This window comes from Aplysia californica, unplaced genomic scaffold (assembly GCF_000002075.1).
Source record: "Aplysia californica isolate F4 #8 unplaced genomic scaffold, AplCal3.0 scaffold00103, whole genome shotgun sequence".
Lineage (NCBI taxonomy): Eukaryota > Metazoa > Mollusca > Gastropoda > Aplysiida > Aplysiidae > Aplysia > Aplysia californica.
In genome coordinates this window covers 414,811-426,785 of record NW_004797373.1, presented here as the reverse complement: position 1 = coordinate 426,785, position 11,975 = coordinate 414,811, and the positions used below count along the sequence as shown (strand labels likewise).

Genomic DNA, 11,975 nt, shown 5'->3' with positions numbered 1-11,975 from the left:
AGAAACCGTTGTTGAAATCGCACAACTACGTATTTAAATTTGACAGTTGAATTTTGTTTCTAGCTCTCAATGTGTACATGGAACTGGTACGGGTCGATTGAACACTATTTCAATATTATAATAATAGTATTGTGTTCCTTACACCCCTAACACCCCCATCCTTCCTCCATTCTCCGTCCCCTTATTTCTCTCCTTCTTTTTTAATTTATCTATCTATCTAACTGAACCTTTCTCTCGATATCTCACTTCCTACATCTCTCCCACTCTCTTTTTCATTTAAATACCTTGACAACCATACTTTACATAATAAGCATATTATTGAATATCAATGGGAACATCACAAAAAACACCCAACTTACGACACCAAGGTCATGTAGACATCATATCACAGTACCGCTATCAATAAATACAAAAATAATATACGTAATGCTGAGTTTTTTTCACCAGAGTCTGTGGTGTAGGAGTTGAGTGCTTTGTCACCGCATGCAGAAGAACTGAGTTCACAATCCCTGTGTGAAAAAAAATTATTAAGCATCTAGGTCTTTCTTTCGTGACGTTGTTTCCCTTTATCAGGCAGGGTTATCCCTAACGAGCAGGGTCGAAGCCCACTTCCTGTCAAATGATCTAAATTGTGTCCTATTGGTGCATAAAACACCTACATCGAATAAGCACTCCGGCAACTCTTTTCTTACTAATTTTACCTCTGACACCAGGAGTTCCCTACCTTCTTCAATTACGTACACATATCTCGACTTCTACTCAAGATAGACAAACTGAGGTGGTTTTTTTCATTAAAAGCAAGGCACATGAACACGCTTTAACATTATGCACACACTCTATAATCTGTCCCCAAAATGACAATCACCTCATTCCAGTGTGTCGAGACACATATATCTGAACTGCTGCATATCCTTGCCTATCGTTAGGGTCATCCAATTTGGGCAGTGTGAGTCACAGAATCTCAGCAGACGTACACACTTAAAATCAATACTTTAAAATTTTACTTCCCTACGAAAGAATCGAACTCTTATCTTTTACCTGCTACGGCTACAAATCTTATCAATACAACACAGACGCCGGCAATTCACGGATTGGAACAAAGTATATGGACCCATAGTAACACACGTGAAAGTCTAAAGGATTATTTTCTCAGTGACAGGTATTTCCCTAAAAAAATGAAAAATAAATAGCATCTGTATAGCGCATATTCTCACTCAACAGCAAAACCTATGCACTCTGTGATCTGTATCATCATCCCAGCAAATCTCTAAACACTCAATAAAGTTCTCAGCTTACCGGAATGCACACAGTGCATATAGCCGAATAAGCTCTCAGACACTAACGAACTGACAAGATCTTTTGCTGTCTATGAATAGTCAGGTACCCATTCCCACCTGGAAAAAGTGAGGAACATTCGTGTCCAGTGTCTTTTCAAAGCACACAACCTTTGGCCCCTAACAGGATTCATGACCTTTCAGTCGGGAGCCCAATATCCTAACCACAAGACCACCAACTCCCCATTCTGATTTAGTTTCGCCATGAATTCACTTAAAAAATAGTTTTAAAAACTGTACTAGTAACTATGGATTGTGTTTGGTAGACTAGACATTCCACTGATGTTAATAGTCATTGATCTCAGTGCAGCATGATAACAGCTGCAACCTGTTAAACATACACCTCACAATCATTTAGATACTCAAACTGTATAGAGTGAGCTTAAGTTGCGTCGCTAGCCAGGTATTGACTAGGTTTGATCTGGAAAATAAAAGCCAGTTACGCAGAAAGGAAAACTAATCTGAAAATCAAATCCCCAAGTATACCACAAAAGGGAAGATTGGGCCACTCCACTCTATTTATTATAATAATAATAAGAAGAAGAAGAATAATAATACTAATAATAAGTTTGCTTTCTATCTGGGAAGTCCAGCAATAAGTCTCTTCATCAGGGCCTCCTTGTACTGGCCCCATGTCTCCTTGTCAAAGAGAATGTCCTTGGCTTCATCAGTTGATAGGTACGATCGTTGCTGAAGACGATAAAAGAAATTATTCAACGGTTAATTGAGAAGGAAATAAGACCCAAACGACAAGAAAAATAAAACACAATTCTGGATGAAAAAGATATAACGTTCCTAAAAAAGTCCAAGACTCTAAAAAAGAATACCCCCCCCCCCCCCCCACACACACACACATGCAGAGATACACCCACATGGGAACCGAACTCGGAGTTTCCGAGTACAGCGAAGACAATGCTTCTAACCGGCTACACCACAGATATCGGTGAATACTTACTTAAGCCAACAAAAAACAGGAGGGAGTAAAATGTAAGTCTGTTGACTTAACCACACATGACAAAGCGTGTCCAAAATAAATTACGTCAAGCAGGCTGAGTGGAAGAATACTAAATAGACCTGAATCAGTTCACTAAAATATGATGTTTTAAACATATATTATTTCCGTAATCAGTTTTTTAAATCTCGCTCAGTAAATTTCGAAACGCAATATTAATAAAGAAAGCATCTGGGCTATTTTCAATCCACATTTTTTGCTGAGAAATGTGCGGCGAATTACTAAAGCAATGTGCCAGTGCCTGGACAATAAATATGTATTTCTTCTCATCTCATCTCATCTCATCTCACACACGAACAGAAATTGTTGTACAAATTTACCATAGTTTCCACCCGGAGCATTGTGTTGTTCTGAGCATGCTGAAGAAAAAATCGTTTGGAGATTTTGATGACCTCAGCACCATCACTGACCTGTAGAAACAGGAACAAAAACTGAGTACCAGACAAGGACAAACCAGGCTATGCTGTTAGGATTTCCACGTAAAAAGAAAATAATAACAGCAAGAAGAAGAAGTAGAAGAAAAAGAAGAAGAAGAAGAAGAAGAAGAAGAAGAAGAAGAAGAAGAAGAAGAAGAAGAAGAAGAAGAAGAAGAAGAAGAAGAAGAAGAAGAAGAAGAAGAAGAAGAAGAAGAAGAAGAAGAAGAAGAAGAAGAAGAAAAAGAAGAAGAAGAAGAAGAAGAAGAAGAAGAAGAAGAAGAAGAAGAACAACAACAACAACAACAACAACAACAACAACAACAACAACAACAACAACAACAACAACAACAACAATAATTAATAACAACAAGAACAACAACAACGGCAACAAAAACAACAATAATAGTAATAACAACAACTAAAAATTGAGTTGAAGATACTTTGAAGTGTAATGTTTTGACTTCATGCTACCATATTTAGAGCGTCAAAATCGGGCGCTCGTCAATTTTGGGCATATTGAGTTATTGGTATCGTTTGACAGTTTGCTTATTTATCTTGCTTTTAATTTAAAAAATTATCCATCTATCTTGAATAGAAGTTGGGATATTTGTAATTGACGGAGGTCAGGGGTTGCCTACTTTCAAAGGTAAAATTAGGGAGAAAATGGCCACCAAAATTAGGTGACTTCCAAAGCTTGAATTTCCTTTTGTGTCTTTGATCAACGTTTTTCAGTAAAATCCACACAGAAATGTGTATTTTAATGGGCAAGACAAAAGAAGAAGAATTGTTCAAAAAAACTGCCCAAGGAGTGGAAAAATACCTGTTTCTTTCAGTTCATTATTTTGACGAGCACCTGATTTCACCACAATGCCTCACATTTGTTTTCACAACTAAAAGAACGAATCACAAAATCTTAGTCAATGATGGAATACAGCCAAACTTAATTGTCCAAGATAGCCACCTAAATGTTGAGGGGAAAAAAGTGGTTGTCCTAAGAAGATGGGCGTCTTTGGCAGTACGTTTCATTATAATACATACAAAAACATAATCGCAAGGGAGGCAGTTTCAGTGGGAAGTAGTCCTTTGTACAGGTGATTTTCTTGGACAGGTGGCCATTAGAGCAGGCTCCATTGTATAATTTCTAAATCATTCGAGATAGGTTCTGGAAATCGAGGCATGTCAAACACGTCAGACTTAATCATTATTTGTTTGAAGTTAACAATAGGCTTTTTCAGAAATACAGTGAAATTACATACACCACAAACATCTGAAATTGCTCGAACACCAGAAAGACCGAACTTTAGACTAATATTGATTTATTCGTTGTTGTTTTAATTTTTTGAAATTAATTCTCTACTATAAAAAATACCCATATCTCAACTGCAAAACAGGGAGGCACACCATTAAACCTTCCTTGATTTCATACGCATTAATCAGTCGCTCTTTCAGAGCATAATATCAAGGAAGTCAAGATCTAAAGGATGGAAAGTAGTACATGTACTTGGGCAATCTACTTCATTTATTATTCTATGTCCACTGCCAAGGCAAATCTGTACCATATGTATACTTTTTTAAGATCGTCTGTCAAGAGGTAAAATGCAAATGACATACTTAATTGTTTTTCAATCTAGTAGTCTTTAATGTCCATGTAGCTCTGCTCAGGAACATTTTCAGTCAGTCTACTTAACTGATTCAAATACATTACATAACTTCTGCTCAGACTATAAATATGATAAATTATAAGACTCAAAACTACTGGAAAGATTGATTATACAAAGAAAAAAAAATCAAACGAAAATATTCTCTTCTCTTATTTCCTCAATTCTGATCCTCTTGAAATCGTTATAATATTGAAATTCTTATTTCTTTAACTTTGCTACTGGCCTTTCACACTCACCAAGCACAAAGGAGGACCCTCTATCTTTTGTATGGTAGGCAGCTCAAGTGTTTCCAAGCCCTGATGGGATAAGATGATATAACGTTATAACAATGCTGATAATAATAAATAGAACAAGAACAAGAACAAGAACAAGAACAATAACAACAACAACAAAACAAGAGCAAGGGCAAGAACAAGAACTAGAATCTTATTTATATCACGCATATCCATGCTCAACAGCAAGCTCTATGCGCTTTAAAACTACTAAATTATTACCCCTGCAGAACATAGAAAGTTCTTAAACTATCTCAGAGAAACATTAAATGACATAAAGGCAGATCTAAGTTATACGATACTTTGATGGGGATGATGTCGGGGGGGGGGGGGGGGTTTGTTTTTGTTTCACTAAGTACGAGACAAAAGATAAGGAGATGGTTTACCAAGAACAGGTAGAGGAGAAATGGGCTTAAAATAGAAGGGAAGGGAAGGGTGGAAAAGGAACAGAAAAAGACAAAGAGAGACAAAGAGCAAGAAAGGAAAGGAAAAGAAAAAGAAAAAAGAAATACTTACTCAAAGTAAAGACCAGCAACACAAAACCAAACACAACTGATTTGAATAAAAATTCAACCCCCTGAAAACATTAATCTCCCCACAAGGTTGCAGCTGTTGTTGTTGCTGCTGTTGTTGTTTGTTATATATTGTCCTTGCTGTTATTCTTGCTGTTGTTGTTTTTGTTGCTGTCATTATTGTTGCTGTTTTAACCTTAACCCTCTCCGTACGTCGTGTTTTACTATCGTATCCATATGACGTCGAGAACTCTGTGCCACCACTTTCCAAAGAGGAAATTTACTCGTTAATCCTATCCGTACGCTTTGCATAGCAGTCTGTCAAAATGATTTTTGAGAAATACTGGAAAGTTTCAAAGAGATCTTCAAACTAGAAGTATTCTAAATGTGAAGAATACAACCCCGGGAGTATACAATGACCCCAGGGTGTACGGATAGGGTTAAAAGAGTTAGCACCCCCTCTAAAAAAAACAACCCCAAAAATACGGACTAAAAAGAATTTGTAAATATAATATATCCACCAAAACTAATAGTGCCATATCAGCATTTCACCAAATGATTATATCTGAAGGCTGATGACAATACAGATATTTTATAAGTACATGTAGGTGTGCCGGCGTATGTGGTGTCATGTAGTGGTTAGATGCTTCGCCGTCTCACACAAGAGACCAGAGTTTGTGTCCCATTTAAGGAGAATTTTTATCGAGTGTCTCGGTAGTTTTGCTGGGATGTTGTATTCCTCTCAGCTCAGATGTTAGTTTCAAAATTAAAGAAAAAAAATCAATGATAGTAATAACAATAATAATAGAGGGGGGGGGGGGGAGAGAGAGTTTTTAGCAGAGATGGGTTATTGTCCAGAAATGTAATACCTAGGGATTTAAAAAATGATCTACACAGCGATTTGTAGCTGCCTAGAACGAGGAAAGAGTCATAAAAGTAAGTGAAACAAAAGTTAAACGTCTCAAGTGTGTAGTATAGGAAGGGTCACAGAATAATCACAAAGTGTGCCACGTAGAATCAAGAAATAAACATGCATGTGTAGCAGAATACATTCACGTCTTTTGGATTTTTTTAAAGAATAACAATAAAAAAGGGAAAAAAACATAGATACGTAGGAAATATGATTATCAGTTTCATGCTTAAAGAATCTTAAAGGAAAGAAAAACACACAGAGGGATGGGTCTTCACCGCATAAAAACAAACACATGCAGTTAAAGGCTTCCAGACACAAAGTACATATAATAAGAATAAGAATAAGAACAAGAATAAGAATAAGAATAATAGTAATAATATTGATAGTAACAAAAAACTTATAAAGATAATAATAATTATAATAATAATAAAAATAATAATAATAATAATAATAATAATAATAATAATAATAATGATGATGATGATAATAATATAACTATAGTTGCTTGAAAATACCCAAGGAATGCATGCTGTGTAACACTTGGTAGATTTTTAGAAATTTCTTCGGACGATCAGAAGTTTAATCGGCTGGTTTAACATACGTCGAAAACACAATGACAATCTTGTCATAGGCTGAATAAACAGAATTCAGTAATGTTTAGAGAGTATTACTATCCAAGCCTTTCACTTTGCTTTTTGTTTTCCTGGTTTGGGGGGAGAGGAGGGGGGGTCGTAGAATATTTGATAATTCTTCCAATATTTTCATTCATCTGTTCCAGTCACCAAATAACAGGAGATCACGTTACACATTTCCCCCGTCTTAGCAACAGTGAGATGACAATTATAAATTCTGGTTTTCACATAGGGTCCTGTTGAGAACCAGCCAGCATCTGCAGTGTAGCAGTTAGGCTATAAAGCACTTCATCGTCACACGCAGAAAACCTGAGTTCAATTCCCATGTGGGGAGGATTTTGTATAGTGAACCTCAGTCTTTCTGCTGAGACATTATTTCCCTAACTGAAGTCCAGGTTGGATCTGACTGGCAGGATCGAAACCCGATTCCTCAATGTTCTTGATGGTGTTGATGGGGGCGTAAAATAGGCCTTCCTACACTTAACACCAAATGAAAAATTTAGAAACGACAAAAATAGCGCTGGCATATGCAGGGCTTTGATACAAATAGTCCAAAAGCACTATTCCATTGCGAATGGAATTTTGCCGTCTGATGAGGTATATTTGCCAGAAGTTATAATTCTTTGAAAATGGCAGCTATTATTTTTTTGTTCAGTGGGTCCTAAATTGGCGGGCACTCAAGTATTCTTTGCTTCGATTTACCAATCAAAAATCTATCGTCCTTATCTCTCCTCCTTTTCTGTTACTGTCTAGAGACACCTATATTATCTATCTTTAAATTGAAACTGCCATAAAACGCTTACTTAAATCTAAACTACAGTGATTTCCCTGATTTCTGATATTGTCAGATTTTTGTCAGGTCTTCAGGAAACGGCTTTACATGTCGACTGTTTATTATCCCAAAGTTGAAAATGCAACATGCCTTGGAAGCAACACAAGTGGGTTGAAACTGATGGTTGGCTCACTGTCACTTATGTTTACAGGCATCTGAACATGATATCTTTATTAGAGAGTTAGGGCCACTGATTTTGTTTTAACCGCCTCAAATATGATAGAGACAAGTGAACGCTAATAGTTGAGGCCTCCCTAACAATATGATTTCAAGAAAGTCTTTTTCAAAACTGGAATCAAAAGTCACATGCACCACAAGTTTGCACGGCTGATAAAGATGGAGCTCATAAGTAGACCAAAAATCTTTTTCTTTCAAGTAGAAATAGGTGCAAGAAAAAGACTTCAGATTCATGCAGGTATCTGCGGTCCAGGAGAAAAGAAATATATGGATGCTGGGATGCTGTAAGACGTTGCTTACAGAAAGAGTCTCGTAGCATGCATGTCCGTGCACATAACTTACCAAATCCTTAGCGGTTATCCCAGTGTGCTGATAGATGAAGTATGGGGCACAAATATCAGACATAATATGATGATACCAATGAGACCCCAGTGAATATACATGTAACAGTAACTATTAGTTGTTTCAATTTGAAAGGGGAGCCTTCAAACACGTTTAAACTCACATTTTACTTACCACATTATGACGGCTCTAGTCAGGCCAACTGAATTTTTTAAACAACACGAAACATAAGCCTAATACTAATACATAGAAAGCTTTTGTCTCTAAGAAAATTCTACGAAATATTCCGTCAGCCAGCTATTCAGATGTACTAACATACTAAGCCCAAAGTTTTGAAATAGCCAATATTCTTTTAACGCAATTTTTTTTTCTGCTGCATGTGCTGCCTAGGTATTTTATTGAAATTCAAATTTTTAACGTTGAGAACAGCAAGAAAAGATACATAGTCTGGCTACAGCATTTTAATGAATAAAACTTATTTTTTCCTTCCTCCCAAAAAATGTTTTCTGGGCTTAGAACAGTACTATTGAACAGCTTGTCGACAGTTGACAGTACAACTACTGCCTACAGCAACTGGTGACAAAATTAGATGTGTTTCCTGAGATACACAGAAATAAAACGACATGGATATTGTCATGTGGGTTTATGAATAGTTGTGCTATTTTATAATTATACTGTGAAACAAAACATTACCAAAAAAACCCAAAAGTAAAAATACTTACGTTCATTTTGAGGGGTTTTAAAGCTAGGATTTCTTTAAAGTATATGCGTCTGATAAAAAATAATATTATAACTTATTTCAGTGATCTCAGTTTGGAGGCATTACCAAGCCTCTGAAATGATTTAAATTATGTCGATCAGGGCGTAAAAACGTCTACATTAAAAAATATTACCATGAACCAAATTTATTAACTTTGTAAAAATTGGTTTGCCACAATTTACAGTGAACTCTTTGGGACCAGAACAGAGTGTTCACTTTATCCGAGGTTCCGAGCTGCAATAGGACTTCAAACTATAATAGGTTAAACAGTAGGCTATTTTATTTGAGTTTGCACGATAAATGACGATAAATGAACTACGGAAAAGAAAGTTCAAGTATTATTACATTAAATTTAGATACACAGGGTGCATTGTAAATTAATACAAGGTGTTATGTAAGCATTTTATATCAGGTATACAATATATTTCCTTGCATAACAATCACACCTTTCGTAAAAGGAAGAAATTCTGACAATGGTCTTCTTTTATTTTGACCAATGACCTCTATCAAATTACATGTAATCATGAAAAGGTGCATTTAAGAGTACAGCAGTTTCAAAAGAATCAAGCGAATTTTTAAATTTCAAAACAATGGACGATCATTCAGTCATTTCTCAACTAGTTCATGTGCTGTATTGGAACAAAAAAGAGGGAAGCGACATTTTATTAAGCTTCCACCATATTAAGTCAGTATTCGCACTTACGCAAGGAATAATTAGTTATGATGGATATGTATATAAAGCCCGACATGATACCTTTGAAATCTTCAATAGAATGAGTCTGTTTGGAGCAATTTGGCACTAAATATCGTCAAAGCTAAAATCTTGACTTCGATAAAAAGGGTATCATTTGGAAATAAAAAACATGTACGTAGAAGCAAATAATATATTGTTATAGGAGCCCCGACACATATAGATATATGATAATATTTATATACAGTTAGTAATGGGTTGGATATAGAGGTTGGGTATCAATCTTTTTGATCGAAGCTTTACCTCAGAAGCATCGCTCTGCATGGAGCGGAACTTGCGAGAAACGTCATCTAGACCCTGTTTAAATGTTTGGAATCAGTATATAACAATATGCTCATAGCCCTGTCAACCAACATTAGTAATAACAAACTATGTAATACTTGTCAGACAGCAGTTGAACGCTTTTTCCACAGGGACATACCTTACCTTTCAACCAAAAAATATACCAGACAATGTCACTTTTATTTTTAAGATAATCTGTGTGCTACACTGATACAACCTTCCATTTAGCCGTAACTACACAAGTAGTAAGAGGACAAACGGCAGCATGAGATGCACGGAATTGTGCCTATATGACAGTTTCAACTTTAAAGTAAGCTCTCGCTCACCATCATTAACAAAGAACGCCTCATTGAACAAACATCCCCAATATTTGTAAAGAAGACATCGCGTGCGAGCACTTCTGTTTAAACAGACAATATCTAAAAAACCACTTGCCTCTGATAAGTTCTTGGAAAATTTTGCTATTGCTTATTCAGGCTTACATGTACTTAGTTTGAAAAAAAAAAAGCATTCAGCTACCGTCGACTATACATAGACACAAACACCGAAGGCACACTGAAGCTGCTGAACGTTCTATCCTCTGAGCCACCACCTCCACAAAATTAGACGAAAACAACCTTGTCGTCCATGAGGACGAATGAGGACGAAACATTCCCTTTCTTAAATCTAGGAAAGAAGGCATTATTGGCCACTCAACAAAAGCAGAAAACCACATAACTATCTTCAGCCAGCTGTTCAGATGTAGTAAGCCAAAAAAATTTGGAGAAAAAAAATGATTGCATTTTTTAAATCTATGGTATCTGTTGCATGAGCTAAAAAAAAATATTGCGTTGAGAATCACGAAGAAAATGCAAGAAGAGACATAAAGCGGGCACCATTTTAAAAAAAAAATAAAGAGGGTGTGTATTCTCCATCCAGAAAAAAAATTATTTCTGGGCTTAGAACATGTGAACAGCTTGCTGACGATGCATACTACACTACAATACAATATAAGTAAACACAACCAAATCTCTGTACTGAGAAATTCAACAAATAATTTGTGCAAGTAATTTGAGTGAAACCACTAGCTGCTCCTTGTATGCTTTTGCGCTGAATGTACTTAACGTACTCTAGAGTCTCTAGAGTGTCGGGGAGAGACAGCAACCTGCGCGGAAAAGCCAGAAGAATATCCAACCAGCTGATAACTGGCACAATCAGCAGGCAGACCTTTTCATGGAGCCTGGAGAGGATGGAGGAGCAGCTATGGCATTGTGCCACCTGCAATGATGCCTATTCTCCAACCAAGTTAGTAAGTAAGTATGTGCTGAATAAAGTTTATTTTATTCTGTTTATTCTTTTCGTTGTTACCTGTTTTGGTATTCAATGCTGTAAGACTTATCAACCAATCAACTGCGGAAATACCTTACTATAGAATGCTTAACATTAGGTCCTGGGCTTAGCAAAATATCAACTGTCTAGGAAAACAAGTTGAGACCTCTTTCTATGCTTCACAAAGTTGTTTGTTTTTTGTAGTTGTTGTTGGTGTGGTTACTGTTGTTGTTGTTTTTCATATTTTATTTTGTTTTGTAAATATTTTAAATAGGCTACAGTTACATCTGTTTAGTACTCTGAGTATATTTGCAATAATTATGAACATTCTACAAGTCTAGATTCGGGAGTAACATTATTGATAATATGGAGATGCCAGTTATCCAGCAATAGGTTATTATGCGCCCTTTAAGAAATTTTCTTTTCCTTTTTAGTAAGTATAATATGGCCCAATTCGACGGATTCTCTGTTCTCCTGGAAAACTTTCTTTCAAGAGAAAAACCATATGTATAAATTAAACATTTCCTTGAATATTTCTGACACTGTCCCTGAATGAGTTTGTACTTACAAAGACGTCCCCAGGTTTCAGAAGATCCAGCTGTACACATGTTTTCCGCAGTGGCACTTCCTTTTTGGGTTTCTGAAGAAACATGGCCTCAATTTCCGCTGCTGTCTTTTCCCGTGTCAGGAAAGTTCCATGTGGCTAAGGATGAAAAATATAGATATCACTGGGTTTTAGCGTGTTGTTTTTTTAGGGTGTTTTTGAGGGGC

At 36.3% G+C, this 11,975-nt stretch overlaps 1 protein-coding gene across 1 annotated transcript in view; it reads right to left on the bottom strand.

Annotated features, from left to right (window-relative positions):
- Window positions 1–208: 208 nt before the first annotated feature.
- The window catches only part of LOC101848192, a gene marked incomplete in the record, with an annotated part of 32,330 nt that continues 20,563 nt past the window's right edge, over window positions 209–11,975 (bottom strand). Inside the window, 5 exon segments of the mRNA XM_035968985.1 lie at window positions 209–2,024; window positions 2,667–2,756; window positions 4,660–4,719; window positions 8,104–8,130; window positions 11,773–11,907. Coding sequence (XP_035824878.1) covers window positions 1,911–2,024; window positions 2,667–2,756; window positions 4,660–4,719; window positions 8,104–8,130; window positions 11,773–11,907 — 426 coding nt within the window.